This window comes from Colletes gigas, unplaced genomic scaffold (genome assembly GCF_013123115.1).
Source record: "Colletes gigas isolate AHSC1104 unplaced genomic scaffold, ASM1312311v1 Colletes_gigas_Sc00011, whole genome shotgun sequence".
Classification (NCBI taxonomy): domain Eukaryota; kingdom Metazoa; phylum Arthropoda; class Insecta; order Hymenoptera; family Colletidae; genus Colletes; species Colletes gigas.
In genome coordinates, this window is record NW_025106640.1 from 9,393,758 (window position 1) to 9,413,345 (window position 19,588).

General features: G+C 47.6%; 1 protein-coding gene across 3 annotated transcripts in view; it reads left to right on the forward strand.

The window, feature by feature from the left end:
• Window positions 1-19,588, forward strand: part of LOC122398230 (rho GTPase-activating protein 20-like) — a 121,619-nt gene that overhangs the window by 24,064 nt on the left and 77,967 nt on the right. For all 3 annotated transcript variants that reach the window (XM_043397931.1, XM_043397929.1, XM_043397930.1), the window contains 4 exons: window positions 5,884-6,073; window positions 6,177-6,361; window positions 14,717-14,762; window positions 15,818-15,990. In XM_043397931.1, the coding sequence (XP_043253866.1) occupies window positions 5,884-6,073; window positions 6,177-6,361; window positions 14,717-14,762; window positions 15,818-15,990 (594 nt within the window). The remainder of the gene's footprint in view (window positions 1-5,883; window positions 6,074-6,176; window positions 6,362-14,716; window positions 14,763-15,817; window positions 15,991-19,588) is intronic.

The following is a 19,588-nucleotide window of genomic DNA, read 5'->3' on the forward strand; positions in this document are numbered from 1 at the left end:
AAGTTTGGACCGATCCCGAGATAAACGGGCAATAAATCTGACAATAGAAAAACGAAGAAGAATCTAATCCATTAACGGCGAACCGAATGTTCTTTCCTCGCGCAGAATCCGGCCGTTAAGTCGTACGACGTGCGAGAAAACCACCCACGCGTGTCTTCCTTCCCAACGGCTCGTTTATATCGCCTTTTTCGCTCAAAGCATCACACCCTGCTGACCTAGAGAACCAAGTGGGTGTTCCTTGCTCTTCGTCGCCTCGACTTTGGACTATATAATAACACTAATCTTTAAGTAGGCGAGGAATTAAGTGGGCCCAAGACCATGGTATGCAGTCAAAGCCCTAACCGGAGGGTTCATCAGTCTCGCTAATAGGCTCCGTTCTAATCATTTCCAATTGACCGCTTCTCTTTTCAAAATTAATCTGGCTCCTGATACTAAATCGTTCGCAGACGTCACTTGTATTTTCGATGGACGGATCGTTGCATCGAGCGATGGAAACACGCAACACGTAACGGGTTTCGAAGCAACGATTCGAGGAAATTTACTTTCGACGATGGAGATCAGTGGCCCCTCATTGGGTCATGCAAATTTAGACCGAAAGAACGTCTATTCTCGAATGCGTGGCCCGGCTGACAGAAAATCTACGCGATCGACGAAAGTGCGTGGCTCGTGTTGACAATAGAACCAAATTACCGCTACTTTGGGCTCCTTAACCCGTTGAAATTCGTGAAATTCTATATCTACCAGATCAATATTTTCTTCTGATGCAACTGGACGCTACTTAATGTATCGAAACGATAGGTCCGCGATGCGATAAAATAGATCGTCTGCTTGAAAAATATACGAACGCTTCGACGATCCAGGTCAATTTATGAATCATGCAACTGTGGATTTAATCTGCGACGCAAAAAAGCCGGCCAAACCGAATCACGTTGGGATCGTTGTCACACAGATAGTCGCCACCTCCACGCTTCGTTGTTTGCTGTGTTAACAGACTCGCGAATGTCGATAATGTGAAAAAAAAACAAAGGAACAAAGTAGTATGTAATACCTTCCCCTTGCAAGAAACATGTGCGCATCCGAAAGCGGGTCACTGCCTACGGCTGGATTTTACTATTTTTGACTCCTAGGTTACCACCTCTGAGATCGCCCGATCAGTTGATCCGGGACGCTTCGTGTTTGCTCTAAAATATTACTAGGATAGAAAACGACACGATGTTTGAAATCATCCAATGCATAGAATAGAGAGAACTTGTCTTTCACGACTGTCAACGTATTTTCACGTGATATTTCCGATTTCTCTCAAGAACAAACTCAACTTTACCGTTCTAGTTCCATAATTGGTACAACGACGGTGAAACTTTGGAGAAAAGGAGAATATTGTACGCGATGGTTGAACATTTTGGTATTCTACGTGCTTGCTATTTCCATTTGTACACGGAATTCTTAACAACGTGATTGCGAATAGCGTAAAGCATAAACAGTCGTTAGAACCTTTAACCTCGAGAGTCAACCAGCGGAAATACCGGTGAATCCTCGCTTCCTGCCGTGTCTTTCTACTCGAGAGAACGCGTGCTCGTTGTCGTTCCGTTATGACGAATTTTGGCAAGTTCTGTCGCAGTTAATGGAAACCTCTATACGTTTCGGAGCAACTTACGACGATGGTATCGCGAAGAAAAGTTTTCAGTCTAGTTGATCGGTAGGATCGTGTGTCCCGGAGCATAGAACTGCAGGTTAATCGGAATTCCCTGGATTTCAGTCGGGACGCTAGTTTTCAGGCGCGCCATATGTATAATGCATTGCGCGCGTCCCGAGCGATCCGCGCATCGAATGGCGATCTTCCATTTACGCCTGTGTTCTCACGAATCGAGCCATCGAACAGCCTCGTAGAACCACGCATTCGCATAGGCTTGTTCGTCGATCGCGTCGCGACGCGGCCGAGCGATTCGATTCTTAAGCGAAAGGAACGAAAGACCGTTTGCTGGTGTTGTCGGGGTTCGACGAATTGGTAGAATCGGTCGCGTTCTAGCATGGGCGAGGCCTAGAACGCAGCTACCTTACACGCACACGCTCACCTGCGTCGAATTGCGTCCGCATTCGAGTACTTTTTTGCGATCACACGGATCGGTGGTTTTATTAAGCTCGTACCGTTCGCGTACGCCGATACACCGTGGAACTTGTATTATATCGGGTGTTTGGAAAGATACTGTTGATTGTTCTTGAACCAGATTCGAAGATAGAAAATCCTTACCATTCGTGTATATCTACTTGCGTGGTAAACAGTTTCTGATAACCGCGACTGCGGGAGGAAGGCGATGTTTCCTTCGATCGGAGCAATATATGTATGTCTATAACACTTATCATTTTACTTTTAGATTTCTAACCATGTTTGCGGTTGAAACACGCTCTATCCTTTCAGAGATTAACTCGATCGTAAAAGTACTTCCTATTTTTAGAACCTTCGTTCTATTTGCCCAGCGCTATCAACGAGCAAACGTTGATCCACGAAGCCCTGGAGGGATCGAACGATCGTGAAACGGTCTTGTCTGTGCCACTACAGCGTCGAGCTATATATACTTAGGTATGGCCTTTGGTTGTTATTCTTTTGGCTGCATGACAACCATAGCTCTCGATCCATTAGCTGAATTTTACGATCAATATTTAAGACGACGATCAAAGTAATATAAAGATCAACAAAAGGAAGATGAAATTGAATAGGTAAAATACTTGGGAGTAGATAGATCGTTGGCTGAACAATATTGGACACGCGTTCGAGCCATAATCGTTCGCCGCGGTCGTTTTCTTCTAATCCCAGCGCGGACCCTTCTAAACGGTACTTGACATGATTCGCTGAATTAAATAATATTAGCCTCATCGACGCGTGCTCCGGTGAAAATCTTTTTCAAGTGGGATCGGTTGCTGCTCGTCAAATTGATCGTTTCTCCAATAACGATCAGGGTCGCCGTTATTTCAATCTAGTCCATTTGACGCGACTGACGTAAACATGTTTGGAAAAGCTACTTTTACGTCATCCTTGCGCAAGCTGTCAAACCGATATAATATCGGTTCCGACGCTGATGCGTTTGAAAATTTTCAATCGGTATTCGATAATTTGATAAAACTGTAAATGAATAAATCGGTGCGCTGGCTCGTCCTTCTGTTCGTCGCCACGCGAAACAGTCTATTCTCTTCCGCTTCTCGACAGAATGGTCTAGCTTGTGATCAATGTAACGACGCTCATTGTTCCGTAACGAGGCTGGGAGGGACAGGATGCTCGTTGTGTACGTGTTTCGAACAAACACACGGAACGGATTCTCGCAGTGGTAATCCTTCCGAAGCAGCAAAGGCATCTGCAGTTTGCGAGCGCAACACACGGTTACGGATAAATCGAGGCGCTTAGAGAAATTGCGACGATGAAAGTCGTATTGTGTTGCCCGAGTACCGATTCATAGTTGAGTGCAATGACATTAAAGACGTTGTTTAATGGCGGATCACGATCGCGGCAGATCGAAGGCTTGACGATCGAGCGCTGTACGTGTCTCTGATTCGATCGATATCCTTTAGGAAATTTGGAATAATGGGAAAAGGTTGCGCATCGCTTCGTTTAGAGGCAGAAACGACGATAAAACAGAATCCGATTAACCTCGATGGCAGGGGGGTTTAATGAACGCGGATATTCAAGAGCAAAGAAGGGAAGTTTTCGAGGCAATCGGAGGCAATATCCGATCGGCAGGGGCTCGAGGGATTCGCGATGTGGAACAGATCTCGATCGTGGATCCTCTTTTATTTTTTTTTTCTTAAATACCGGTTTCGGGACAGTCGTTTCAATCATTTCTGCGAGCGACTTGTAATCTCGTTGCTGTTCGGCTACCGAGGGTGATACGTTTAAAAAAAATAACGATCCCCGGATCGTTAACCTAATATTAACATCCATAAAGCGCGATCGCGTGCGTCCGAGGCACAAACATTCGGACCGTTCGGTTATCAAAAGTTTAATTACGATATAAAACAGCGAACGCGTCGATTTTGCGTTCGGCCGGTTGCGGATCGCGAGCGCAGGCGCAAACGCGTTGTACTCGACATCGCGGCAATTTATAATCGTTGCTGTTCGCTTCGATGTATGTTGGTACATATCGTGCGCAGCGGAGAAGAGAGAAAGGCCGCGAAACACGAAGGTTACGGAGCGAAAAAAAAGGAGGAACGGCGCAACGACGCACCAAGAAGGACGCCAAAGTCCTTTGCGACGAAGCGGGACAGAAAGGAGCAAAGAGGCAGATGGACCGGTATAATTATGCAATTTAGATTCAGCTGTACGATTCCGGTTTGGCTTCATTAAAAGCGAGAGTGGGCGTACGCGGTCTCCTCTTCGATAGCAAGGGGGAGGGACGTATCTGCAAAAAACTTGGACGCGAAGATAACGCGACGTCGCGAGGCGTCGGCGCTTTTCGATCGAGCGTTACTTTGGGGGAGACGAACGAGCAAATCGAATGAGATTCGGGGGTTCCTTGAAAGAACCTTTCCAGCAATCCTTCCACGGCGTAACAGTACGATCGGCTCGTGTAGATCCCTTTGAAATCGTCGATTATTCGGTCGGCAAAGAATCCATTGGTTGTATGTGTTCGAGAGTCGTTCCGAGAACGGCGATTAGAAAGATCGGCGTCCGATGTCGGCGTAAATTGCACTCCGTATCGTCGTAAAACGAGATTAAATTGCATTGTCCGGGCCGTTACTGTGCCAGCGATAATTGCTACGCCGGCGTAAGGTTACCTGCGGGGTCGTGGCTGAGCATACCAGTAACCACGAAGTCGTGCAACACATTACAATTTCGTTTGCCGGGCCGCCGACGCCGCCGCCGCCGCCGCCGCCGCCACCGCCGCCACCGCCGATTGAACGATCATCGAAACATCGTCGGCGGCTGATCCGATTCAATTAAGCCTTTCGGCGTTAAGATCGCGACCGACTAGATGGGAAAATTGTAACTCGCGCTAAACACGAAACAGGAAGATGTAGATATAATATAGAGGTTTCTCGATAACTCGGATAGAATTTTAGTATTTGTTAGTCGCTTGCTCGAATCATTTGTATGTACTCGGTAATGCTGTATCGAGATCAAAAAATTCAACGATAAGATTATTTCGAAAAATGCAGCTGTCGATTGGCCCCTAGTATCTCGCGACTCGACCCCATTAGACTTTTCTTTCAAAACAATTCAAAGTTCCGTCGCTGTTGCTGGAAAACCCTGTATAAACATTTGTATCGTTTCAGCCGCGATAATGTTTGACCGAATCGAACCGTTCCCCTGGCCGAACGGATAATACATATAATATCGTACCTTTGCGCGTGGCAACCGAAAGGTCGTTTCACCGGTGCAACTTCTGGCTCGCGAATTTTATCTGATCCCCGAGCAGGGTATGGCCTGTTATGTCGTCGGATCGTAAATATCTGGCCGTGGCCGATCTTCCTCCGCGGAGGCATTCCGGCCGCGAACGGTCGTTTAATCGCGCCTTCCTTGCCTCGGCGCAACCTGAAAATTTCGAAAGTAGAAGAATCCGACTGGTTGTACCTTTACACGCGTAATAACAAAGCTATTTGAGGTTCTAAGTTGGTCTCGAGGTCTCTCGTTTTACGACCGCCTCCCCGTTCCCTCTCGTAATTAGAATGTTCCGTGGGGTTCGGTCTCGAGGATGGAGAAGCGGAACAGGTATCGAACGAGTGCAAAATATAGGTGCCTTCGGGAAATTATGACCGATACGCGATCGCGAAATAACGTTCTCGATCTGTCCACTCGTAACAGAAGTTACTTTACAACCACGAGCGACGATTCTTTACCGATTCTAACCGACCATCGTATTATGTTCATCCGCGATTTCCTCCGTTTGATTGCAGCTGTTTGGCGCGTCTCCCGGCGCTGTTTCGACGGTGGTTGCTCCCGTGCTTCTAAAATATCGAGTCTGCAGGCCCAGACTGTTGCTCGCCGGTTCCAGGGCCGAGGTCGATCCAGCCGCTGACGTGGGACTCTTGCACGGCGAAGTTTTGCTCATCGAGGACTCCGCCAGACAGTACGATCCGATCGGAGGTGAGTTGTTTCGCCGATACAGCACGCGTTATACATCTTGGTCGTATCAAAGAGTATAGAAGTTGAAGATCGTTCACGAAGCGATTTGTTCGTTTGTTTACAGACATGGATCGCAGGTACAGAGCCACGGAGAAGCTCTTGCACGCGGAAGAAGAGTATTACGAGGCTCTGTGTAGTGCCAAAGAATTGTACGCGCGACCATTAACACGAAACTACCCCAAATTTCACGATGTCATTTTCCAACCGATCGCGGAACTATCGGTGGTTACTTTCGAACACTGCCAGAGGGTGAGTTATTCAGTTATTTCCAAGGACGGATGTTGCCGCTTCGCGTCGATTAGTATAGTTTTTTGCCGTGAACGGCAGGTCTCTTCTTATCGACCGACTGCATATAAGCTATTGGCTGACGGAGCAAGAAACACGGTTGAGAGATGGCGGCACTGGAACCGTGCCACGTTGTTTTAAGATTGCGCGGCACCTGTTACTTCGTAGAAGCACGTTGCCTTTCTCCTCCGCAGCTCTGGTGTGTCGCAATTACGCTAATTCGAGTCTGCGTAACCTTTTAGAAAGGGAATCGCGGATGATCGGACGCTCCGAGCTCCTCTTTAAATCGTTCTCCGTCTCGGAAGACGATCAGACTTGTGATATTTCTTCCGGGGGGGGGTAGCTTATCGGGATCGATCGTTGGTCTGTTTAAAAATCGAAGGAAAAACATGGTAGATCTATCTAATTCTCGCGGCTACGAGGAGAGATAATCTATGGTCGGTTTGGGAAACTGTTTTCACCGAAAACATGGTAGAAAATATCGTCGAGAAGGTTTCCGTGTACTGATAAGGCGATCTCGCCCGAGGACAGGCACGTAGCAGCTACGGTGGACGTGTTTTCTTAGGGCTGACAATAAAGTGGATGCTTGTCCTTCGGATGTAAACACAAAGCCACGCCGGCGGAGCCGGTTAACGAGTCGGGATGAGCGATGACGGTGGTTAGCACCCTCATAAATATTGACTTTTACAAGACGAGAGCGAGCTGGTCTCGGTGGGCCGCGCGGATGCGAACAGCCTCGTAAAGTGAAAAAGGCGCTCGCGCTCGCGTTAATGCTGACTGCCGAAGATCGTTGCGCGGGATTCGAGCGAAACCAACTCGCGAAGAAACGCCCTTGCCTTCTTTATTCTCGTCAATAACAAAGTCCCGCGCAAAAAGCATGCAAATATTCTCGATGGATCTCGCGTCGAACGATTATTGGCGATCCGACGTGTATTAATTATGGCAACGTTCTCGATATATGTATATTTCGCGAAAGGTATTGTCAAGAACGCCCTTGGTCGTTCGATATCGTTCGATCTGCCTCCGACTTTCCTTCGCGAACTGCAACGCGAGGTCTTTATTAACTCTTTCGATATTAATCCCGGCACGACTCGAAGAGAAACCGTTGCTTTTGATGTTGTATAACGAAACGCCTTCCCTGAGTGTTCCGAAGCCCGAGGACGATATCCGGGCTTCTGGACGCGGCGTAGAATCCCGCGACGGACCGAAGGTTAATTAGCGAAAACGCTTCGACCCGGGTGCCTCTGTTCCCTTTTTATTCCAGTTCGTTGTTGCCTGTTTGCTCGCGCGGTCTCCTCTGCCACTGAGCAATTTCACTTCGGAAGCACCTCGAGGCCAGCACAAGGGCAATTAGAAGCAATCGCGCACCTGGAAACCAAGGGAGACGCGTCTCTCTCTCTCTTTCTTTCTCTCTGGTTGCTTGGCACTCCGCTCTTCCTCGGTTTTTTCTCTTCCGAAGGGACACGGACCGACTTCTGAAGAGGAACAGCCGCGAATACACGAACTTCTTTTCTTACTTTATTTGCTGCTCTAGCAGATTCTAGCGGATTCTTCGCGTCTCGCGTTCTGCGTAAAGCTCCTCGAGTACCCGGAAACGAAGGGACGAGTTCTGCCGCGTTCGAGGCGGAACTCGAATGTTTTCATTAAATCGAACGTGCATTATTTCTAGTAGCTCGAGTGATCCGACCGGTTGCAGCTACTCCGAATAATTAAAGTAGCACGGAAAAATTCAAGTTCGTCGAGTATATAAGAGGATAAAAATAAATGAGAATATTGACAATCCCTTCTGTGCTTCTCCTCGAAGGATTTCACGAATCAAGATCTCGTTGCGTTACCGTGTAATAACAGCGAAAGATACGTATGCTCACGGTGTAACGTAATTGCGTTAGGTTGTAACAACGAGCCATACGGATCCCTCTTTCTTTTTCTTCTATCGTTTCATCGTCGCCGGAGCCTCCTTCGGCGGTTGAGCGTAGAATTTCGAAGAGAAGGATGAAAGTCCGAGTCTTTTAGTCGAGCCTGCTCGCTCCTTCGGTCTCTTTCTCGCTCTCGGTACTCGGTACGACCGTAAATTACGTTTTTGCGGGACACAGCGTGCCACGGTAACCGCGGTCATGGCGGCGTATGGCTGAGGAGTAGTTGCATCGTGATGCGCACGTGCACCTGCACTGCACGCCGCTCGCTGCACCGACCAGTGGGAATGCGACAACTACGCTTCGTCCGGACCAACGCCCTCTCGTGCCTTCGATTTTTACCCTTCCGCGCTCGTGCTATTGTAATTTGCTTCGAGGTAACTCTCAGAGTTTCGCGAACTGCTTCGGAACGATCCTTCAACTACCTCGAATATCGATCGAAGCGCGTAAATGATTTCGTCCTTTAACGATTCTACTCGATGGTTACGGATGGTGATCGTATCTTGATTCGATCTGGTCGAGGGTGGGGGTTGAAAGATGCTGCGTGGCAACGCAAAATCGATGGCGGGTGAAAAAATGACCGGCAGAAGTCACGATTCCGCGATATCCCGGCAGAAAATTCAGAAAGATGGCGCATTAAGATACCGACGCGCATTCCGCGAGATGGAAAGAGGTCCCGGGGAATGCTGGGAAATTAATTAAGTGGCGCGCGATGATCCGGCAGCGCGTACATTATCGCACGGAGATCAAAGAGTTCTCGAATACCGACGCGCGTTAGTTCCTCTCGCCGCGTTCGGTCCTCGACGGAACGGAGGAACGGAGGAACGGTGGAACGGCCTCTGATGGCAGACGGGACGCAATTTTATTCGCATTAGGGGGTCGTCCGTCGATTCCCCTTCTTTTTTTTTCTCGGCCGGAGCTTCTTTCTCCTCCGTTTTCGCGGCTCGAAGCGGGGAAGGGAGAAGGACCGAGAGGAAAGTGGAGCAGCCACGGACGAGGAGCGGGCTAACGAGAGAGGAAAAAAAGGTGCGACGAACGTGCCGTAGGAAAGTGGATGATCATGGGCATGGCGTTTCGTCGGGAAAGTGGACTGAAGTACCGGATCGCCGAGAACGGTTTCGATTTCGTCGGCAAAGGTCTCGTTTGTCTCGTTTGCCTCGGACGCAGGGGGCGGAGGCAGCTCCAACCGTTCCAGTTTCATTTTTGTCCACCGCGACGCGGGAAAACGATCGACTCTCGGTCCCATCCGTTTTTATTTAAAAAAGAGAACAACGATCCACGAGAATTTCGCGTACCTACCCTCGAGATGTTTTTAACGATTCGTATATTCCTGTTTCTATTCGCGAGCAATGGGAATTTCTCTCGTGTTCGCTTCATCGAATAAAATATCGACTTTCGCGTAGAGAATCGATTCGACGGTCGGTGGACGAATAAATAGAGAAGCAGGAAGAACATTTCCCGCGTTACGGAAGAAGGAATGCTCGGTTATTTAGCGGCAGGAAAAACACGCCCATTATTAATTTCTCGGTTTCTCGTAGCCGGCTGCAAGATCGTAAAGACTCGCTCGACCCGTCTGGCGTATACATCGCGTCAAATGGCCACGGAAAGTTTAATACCCTCGGTTTTCAGCCTCTCCGTCTTCGTCTCCTCCGACAAAGAAATTCCATCGTTAGATTATGTGTAACGCGCGACCTTTTAGCGCGAGGATAAAGTAAGCCAGCCACCGTCGAAACCGAGAATCGAGAAGAGCCTCGAGAAAATAAAAGCCCTCGACGCGCGGGTAGCTCGATCAGGGATTCAGCCTCTCGCCTTTTAGCATAGACATTTATTTTTTAGGCGCTTCGTCTCGCGGAGAGTCAGCCGCTGGACCGTTGAGTGGTTGAAACAAGGAAGATACAGAGAAATGATAAATACGTGAATTTGGAGGTTCGATTCCGTCAGATGGGATCGCTAATGGAACCACTTTTCCCCTATCGATCTCTAATTTCTTCTCGCCCGGACCCGGTGCGACAGACCACTCCGTCCGAGCGACTTCCATTCGGCGTCGGAGCGTAATCGCGCGGACTCGTAGATGCGAATTAGTCGCTGTCAGCGTTTAATCGCGCATCGTTTCGCGCTTTGAGATTCGATGTTCGTTCGGTCGGGCCCTCTGGACACGCCGGAACGAACGGTGTCCATCCGCCTTAAGGACCACCGGAGGATTAGAATTCCCCCGAGAGGGACTACGACCGGATGTTCGCGGCGCTGTATAATGGCCGTTCGTAGCTCTCGGGTAATTCATAAGACGACCGCTCGTAACTAATCATCCGGCCGTATGCGTGTAGGACGACCGAGGACTTTGAACGTTAATCTCCTGGTCGCGCATACCGACGGCTGAACACCGGATTGATTCGCGGCGGGCCCTATACCGGACATCGGAAGGACCAACGATATTATGTCGCGTTCACGTTCCCCACAACGCACCAGGAACGCCGTTTAACCGATGACAGTCGCACAGATCTTTTTTCTATAGATAGAAAATGTAAATTAAACACGTCGATCGCTGTCCAGGAAAGCATCCAGGTCGAGGACACGCTCTTGTCTCGTCGGTGGCATTATAGCATTGATCCAACCGGCGCGGCGAGGTGGCTATCGGTCGCCCAACGTCCTAGCGCGCTTTTATCTCACGAATAAGGAGAAAGTGCGTCTGGTACAGAGCAAGTTCTTTATGCTCTCGACCGTATGATTTCGTGGTTGCAAATCCGTTAACTTTAATAAAATTGGTACAAATAGGTCGGAACGTAGTCGGTGGTTTAGGTTTCGTATGTTTGCTTAACGATAGAACTATGAATATTCATAAAAATTCGACGTACGATAATTTATAACGTGCTCGCGAAGGATGTTAACGAACTTAACGATAAGAATTTAAACGTTCGAGTTGCATAATCGAGAAATTAGTCTCGCGATCGGGGCGAGCTCGTTAATCGCTCGTTAATCGCTCGTTACCGAACAAGGCGCGACCGTGAGTTACGCGCATAGTTGGCCCGGATCGACGTTGGATCGTGACGGATAGATAAATTTCCATCGATATCGTGGCAAGGTGGCCCCGCGAGTCGCAATAATCTCGGATGGAATTCGAATCGCTCCCTCCTCGAGTCACGGTTTCGCTCCGAAAGTCTTTCTCCTGCGGCTCGATTCGTTCGCCACGGTACTGCGTCGGATTTTTTTACGACAGCGAAACGATGATCGAAGGGGTTTGTCGACGGCGCGGGTAAGAGGCGATCGACTGCTCGTCGAGAGAACAAACCTAACGGCAGGAAAGAGAAAGAGTTTTTCAAGCGCGAATCCACTTTCTCCGGTAACCGAGCGGCCAACGATCCCGTTGCCAATGAAGACAACCATGGTGCTGCTGTTAATTCGACGATAAAAGAACCAAGAGGTTTATACTCGACCGCCCACGCGACATGTTGGCTTGCTCTTCGACTGTCTCTGGGTCATGGATTCGGAACTGTCTCTGTCCACGCAACGCTAGCGAAAGTTACGTCGAGTCGAAATATTCCAGTACTCTTTTAATCGTTCGATACCCGATCTACGGGGCCTGGACTTTGTCCCAGGAAGTCATAAACCACCGTTTCGCGTTCCTTCCAAGTGTAATTTACGACTCGATCGCCTAAACGGGACTCGACAATGATCCCACTGTACGGACAACGTCGACAAATTGACCGTACGACGAGAACGAAATACGGCTCTCGAGCCATAGTCGGAAAAACAACGGATTCCTTCATAAATTTCTAACCTTTGCTCGGCCGTTTTTGATCGTTGGAAAGAACTGGGACAGAGAGAAACGAGTTCCGCGCCTCGCTGATCTTCCAAGTCTCTCAGCACGCGTCGATAAACGAGGAGCAAAAGCTGAACGATAAACGCGTAACCGTGGAAAAAAAAAAAGTTAAGCACGAGAACGAGCGGCCAGCGGTGTAAGCAATTCACTTGGTCGAAATTAGACCGATTATGAAGACCTCTTGCGATCCTCTCGTCGGGACGAAGTAATTAAAGCGGTGTAGATGAACGCGAATTGTTTGCCGTTAATTTTCATAAAGAAACAACTGAAACGCTATGGATCATTTGCGCGGTCACGAGCTGTCGTTTATCGATCGTCAATCTCGTGGCAAAAGGAGAAATAAAATAGTATAAAAGACGCGACGGAAGAGTAAAAATTCCTTTCTAACCTAATTACGAATCCGCGGGGCCCGTTCGTCGTTCGTATAATATTAATAGCCGATGAAAAAAAAAACTTGTTTATCGTTTTAATGCACTCATAACGTTTATGGGAGTTACAGGGGGAATAGGATGCCTGAAAGCGGTAATTTGCATAAACGGGAATAGGAAAGTAGTATTGACAAGAATATCGGTTATGCGCGACTGCAGGTGCATCGCAAGATCTCGTTTATCGATCGTCAATCTCGTACGAGGAAAAAAAAAAATCTTTATAGAGTCCCTCCGACGACTATAAAATAATAATGGGAGGCTGAAAACGCCCACGCATAGAGCCCTTAATAACGCGTGGTTCGAGCTGTTTTTTTGGGAACGCCCTACGCGTACCCGTCGTCGTCGTGATCGTTTCGGATGGATGATGCAGACTGATGGGACACGGTCGTGCTCGCGCGACGTGTAATTAAAACCTCCTTCGAGAAATGTGTCTGTAGTCGAGAGGAAGGAACATCCAGCGAAAAATAATCCACCAGAGATTTTGCGACGATTATCCAATCCTGAGATAATCGGTGATCGATTTCGCGAGATCCTCCGTCGTCGTTTGTTCAACGCAAAGATGCTGTCTCTGTCCAGCGATGCCCTGTGCATTACGATCTTGTCAGATCGAGTTACGAAAATCTAGCATCGGTATCCACGATTGGATTTTCGAGAATAACGAAGCGAGTCACTGTAATGCTATGCATAAATTCATGGGCGCACGCATCGTATGTATACTTAACATAGATGCGTATCTGACAATAAGAAACGCATCGACACGCCGACGCATCGTGACGCCGCACCGATGGCGACGTGACGATGCAACGCATTCATCGGCTGCTTACCGATCGCGCGTCCTTTTTTTCAATTTGCTCCGACGAGACCGCCATTCCGCCGAAGGTTTTAGTATTTTTTTCGTCTGCGAAAATGCGCATATTTCGGTTGTAAGGATATCAAGTAGCAATCTCGTGAAACAAAGTGGCGTTCTGCTCTCGCTACCACGCGGTAAACACTTTTACCGAACGCTTCGATCGCATTCTTGATCGCCAAAGGAGAGGATTTTCGAGAAGAAAGCGTACTCTCTTACATTAAACATTTGTAAAAGGTGAAATAATTTCTCTAGCAACGTTGTAAACGAGCTCCTCGCTCCATTCGGGACTGCTTATCGCGTAGTTTACGAGTCAACGGCCGCTTCTTGAAGGTTTTGGACGAGAAGAAGGTCGACGACCTGTCCCCCGAACTAACATAAGTTCCAAGTCGAATACGTCTCGTTCGTTTTCTTACGAGCACGTGTCGCGAAGCTAATCGAACGATGCATCTTTCCGCTTCCTAAAATCCGTAATGGATGCTGTCGAGCGAGTCGTCATCGATCATCGGGTTTCGTCAACGACGATATCTCGCGCGCATCACGCGGTAATTAAACCGCAACAAATTGATCGTTGCAGAGAAGCTGCGCACGGAGGCAATCTGTTTTATTACGATTATACGGTGGTTGCGATAGATACGTATTAGTGGCTCGGAGGCAATTAACCACGGATCGTCGATGTTCGTACAACGCAGCATCGCGCGAGGAAGAATCGCTCGATAAAGACTTTTGCTCGCGTATTTGTAAAGAAAATGCAAATTTGCATTTCGCGATAACCACCTGCCGTGGCTTTTATTTGCGCAACTTTCTCTCGACTTTACGGCCGCCTCGATGTTGAACGTAAAGTACGCGCTGTTGTTTGCTCGAATCTTAACACGTGTAACGCATAAATGTTACTAATTTACTTATCGACGCGTACTACATAATGCATGGATTTATACTGGGTATTTCGGATTTAAATGGCCGGGCTCGAGATACGAATGCAGGATCACAAAACAAACAAGTAGCATTTCTGTTTATATTCGGTAAACTTGTGGGAATTTTTTACCTCCTTCTAATTCGCGATTCTTTCATCTTCGAAAAGAATCGATCAGTCCCGTGTAGGTATCGTCGAAAGAACGACCGACGGGTATAAGAAAGTAATCGAACGATCGTTTTCGAGCCGACCGTCGTATAAGACGGTCCCTCGACTACGTTCGTGTATTATGCTTCATGTATTATATATGCTGCCCTCTTCCCCTACCCTTCTACTCCCTCATATCTTGGTCATTGTATTTTAAGAGCCAATTCTACCGCGCCCATTTTGCTTTCTTTCAGATCCGCAGGGCACTGAAGAATTGGGACGGCGGTACCTTCCAATCGGGTGAGCACACCAGACTCGTTATCCTCTTGTCAGATTTTAGATTGTAACGTTTAGAGACTCGAGTTCGTTCCTATCTGGGATAAAAAATTGCGATAGGTAGACAAATTTGCTCGTAAAATCCACAATGTCGACTCGAAACGATTATTCGCGTGTAAAAATTTTTGGATAACGAAACGTTCGATCGTAAGAGTACATGTATTTAGAATGGTGTACACACGTAACACACGCATCCATTACGAATCTTCTATTCTTAGCGAACCGTTTAAGTTCGAATAACGAATGTTCCATTGTACTTGGCGGGAAAATTTTAATCACTGTACTCGAACGCATCGTTATCACGCGAAGGACATCTGGAGTTTTACGTAATCGTGATTTGCGAGAAACAGCCATCCACGCAACCGAGAAAAATTTTACGATTTCCGACGAACGTACTATTAAGATCGTCTCATCGTTCCTTTTGTTACATCAGAGTTTCAACTTTCTATCTCATTAATTGGTATCGAAAAGGTAAAAATATTGCCCGAACTCGATGGACGACCTAATAGAAAGCGAGGCTTCCGTATACACAGGGCGGTCTGTCATAAATTCGTGGTTTATTGTACAAGGAAGTCTGCGACGGACGACGATGGAGACGGGAAGTAAAAAGGGAAAAAGAACCAGGAATGATTCGGTGGTAAATCATATTCACGATGCGTGAGCGGTCCGTGGAAGGCTCTTTCCGTAATAGTTAAGACACCCCACCGAACAAGGAAGCGAGGAAAGGAGAAAGATCCTCGCTCAGAAACAAGTTTCGTAGGGAAGATAGGAAGATGATGTATCGCTGGATCGAATCTCTCGTACGACGATTTCGGACGTCCACGGACATTCCATTATTGCGAACAAATTTTGTGCCGGGTTTTCATCGATCGTAACCATCGGTATCGACGAATCAAGGTCCATTTATACCCACGTCGCTTATCATTATTTTCCATTGCTTGCCATACTCGACGTATATGTAAATGAACGACGCGAGGTAAAAAATTTCTTTTAATTAACTCGGTGCACGCTGTCGCCAGGTGACTTATTCCCCGGCTCGTTTTGGAACTCTTACTGGGAATACTTGGAGAGTTACAGCGAGGCCAGGAGGACTCTGGACGAGTTGAGAGCATCGGAGGACCCCCTACTGCACTTCCTTAGTCTTAGGCAAGCCGCGGCCAGGCATTCCCCGTCCACGTTGCTTCTTCTACCGGTGAGTTATTAATAGCTACATGAAACAGAGACACGATATTACGTTGTAATCGATAGGATTACTTCGGCGATTAAGCTCGGGATGGAAAAGGCCCGACGTACAGCGTCGATCTACAGATCCACGAGGGCTGGTCGATAAGTCCGTGCAAACTGTATGAGATTACGTCACCGGTACGCATCGTGGTTATTATTAGTCGCTGGCAGCTCTTGGAGAATCGCGCACCAACTTCTAGTCGGCTAGATCTATTGCCTCGAGTTTGGCGTCCATCCGAATCGATCGAATATAGCGAATGGTATCGATATCCGACGAATTATGACCATGGTGTTGCTTCTGTACGGTCGAGAAATCGAGCAACGGTAATTGACCTCGGCTTTTCACTCTCTTCGTCGTAGAGTGGATTCGTCCGGTCGAGTGAAAGTCTTTTATCTCGACATGATGCAACGCCGGTGCACGAGAACATCATCTTTCGTTAACCTTTAAGATTCGTAACGCGGCGATCGAGAAACCCCATCGGATTCCTCGATCACCTGCCGATGGTGCGCGTCGAATAGCACCGAATAGTTTCGGTCGGTCGGATTAGAATCGTACCGATCGTACGATACAGTACGTTGCGCCAAGTTCTATCGTTAGTGCGCGTTCATCGTACGGAACGCGTTTAAAAAAGGAACAAAAACGACGTTAGGCGCGTACGTTAGTCGCGTCGATGCCCAGGCTGATTGCAAAATACAAAAAATTGAAAAGTATTCGCGGCACGAGTGTGTGGCCGTAACCGCGTGCGTGAGATGAGCTATGTGACAGCTTATAACGGGTGTAATGATCGGAGCTTCGAACAGCTTCCCAGCACGATGGAATCGACCTCGACTTTAACGCCCGTTGAAATATAGACTCGTGGCTTGTAAGTCACGCAGGTGCCCGTGTACCACTCCGCGCACCTAATGCTCCTTTCACGATGATCGGTGTTGGTAAATATAGTTTTGTCGTGTATGCTCGCTTAATGGATCGCGTCGTTTCTGTCCGATATCCTGCTGGACGATGCTGTTGTTTGGAAAATTTTTCATCGAATTACCTCGTCAGAGGTATTGCACGGTGTCTTCGAAACTAGAACCACGCGTAGATTTCGTGGCTAATAAAACTCCCATCGTTCATAGATATTTTGTGAAATCACGTAAGAGTTCGTTATGCTGGATGATTCGCAGATACCTCGTTCATTCTCGATAATTGTCCGTCGCTCGAGCCGATTTTTCATGCTTTCTCTCGCAAGCGTAATTGAAACTTTTCTTTACCGCAGACTGCCACCGCCGGTGTATTTAATCACGTTATTTGCTATGAAATTTCACCTGCCTATCGAAGCACCTGTAGCCACCGCGACTAGTATCCAGCCTACGCTAAATGTCCAGCAGATTATGCGATGCCTTGTCACACGTGGGTGTCCGTGGCACTCCGGTACCCGTTCATATCGGCTCCCCGTGCCACATGACGTTTGTACCGCTTTACTGGTTGACACGGCTACACGACGTGCAAATACAGATGTACATCGCGCGTATTTAATACATGCATCGGTCCACCTACTAAATACCTGGACAACGTACATACGTGGACGCCTGAAACTCTCTTAACCGTTCCGTAATGCGAACGTAATCTTCACGATAGCTGGAAGCGTAACCCGAATTGCCATTTTGCACAGTCGAAGCTTTGCGCGGTTCAAGTTGGACGTAGCCAGAGGATTAATGCGATTCGAACGGGATAATTTCCGATTATTTTGCGCAAGAAGAATTCTCGAGGACGCGTGTAAATGCTAACGAGACTAATCTAAGATGTTTCTCGAATTTCTTGTAACGTCATTTTCCACTTGGGTGTTTCGTTGCGCAAGATGATCTGGAATATGCAATTAACAATTGGCAACGCGAACGCGATGCTTTTTCGAATCGTAAACAACGTAATTTTTTCAATTCTTGTATCTACCTTTGACCGAGAAACGATTTAATAGTTATAGATTACGATGCGTGTCGAAACGTTGCGTCGAAAAAAAAATAGAAGTCGCGAGTCCAGAAATTAACTTGCAGGTAATTAAAAGCGTAAGAAGCTAACGGTTTGCCTAGCTCGGTGAATATCGCTGATGCGTACGCAACAGACTGCCGTACACGATGCTTCGTCTATGATAAACGATCTTACGTTCACATCGATGGTCATCGCGTAAAATTCTGACGTAAATCGATAGGAAGAACGTTACCTGTTCCCGGTGGTTGAACCGTAGAACCGTTGAAGACGGATGTTAAAACAAAACACGAACACGTGTGCTGCGGAATAGAGGAATTATTTTGAAAGTTAATTAAAAAGAAATTGATTCCAAAGTATGTATCCGACGATATTATAAGAGACATATTATCAGCGTTTTTAACGCTTGCATACAGATCGTCACCTTGGGCACGATATTTTTATTATCGCCACGATTTTTCCAACGGGACCTGTTTCACGTTGTTTAAAAAACTTTTAACTATCATCGTGTATAGAAAAAAGAAAAGATTTTAATTTGTCTACGACGCAGAGGTGGTTTCTCGGACGAAGACAAGGGCGTTAATACGATCGATCGGGTAACGCGGCGACGATAATTGACAACCGCGCGCGCAAGAGTTGCAGAAAGTTGCAATAAGTGGTAATCTCGCAAGCAGGATCAGTCGTAATTTTTATCTGCCGTGCGAACGTAGACGAGAGACGATTTGATGGTCGATAAACGCGATAATATAAGGGACGCGTATGCTCAACCGCACGAAGACGAACAGGCGCGACGTGACAGCGGATAAAACGAGCAAAACGTCCCGACCGTAAAGAATTTCTGTTTGCCATAAATTGTGTCATTCGCGCGAACGCCGGTTAAATAGCGAAAATAAAATAGCGGCGGATACCCGCGGTGTCGCTTTGAAATTAATTAAGCGACGGCGCGGTTTGAGGGGGAATAAAAAAAAAAATCCGCCGCGAAACGTAGCCTACGAAAGAACCGTCCGCCGAGATCCGCGGAATTCGTGCCACACGATCGAAAAGCAATCGATCCTCGCGAGTCCCTTGTTTCATGCAAACGTAATCGTGCCCGTCTCAGGAATAAGTCCGCATTCCTGCGGATCGCGCGCATGTTCGAGCGATTTTGTTCGACGGCGATTAAAAAGGTAACCTGTTTTCTGAAAACGTCCAAGGCTCGGTCTCCGAACGTTTAGATTTTCCCCGAGACGAACGGACGCGGCAAGAAGAAAAGAAAGAACCGGAGTAAGATTATTACCGATCGATTCGAGCTTCGATCCGTAGGATAACAAATTGTTGTCGGACCAGTTTCTCGATTTCGAGGAATCGTCGCCGCGTCGCGGGAAAAAGATGCGCCGCAGAGGGTGGACGAACTGGATGACGAGGGAAAGGAAGACCTACGGTGACTCGCACTTTGAAGGTCTCTCGTATCCAGTCCGTGCATTCCTCTTATTCTTCTGGAATTATTATCAAGGTCACCGCCTAGTATCGTTCTCCAGCTTCAATGGTTGAATCGCCACGGGTTCAAAACGCTAGAAACACTTTGATTCGGGATAGGGGTGGCGATCTTTGAAAAGAAGTCATC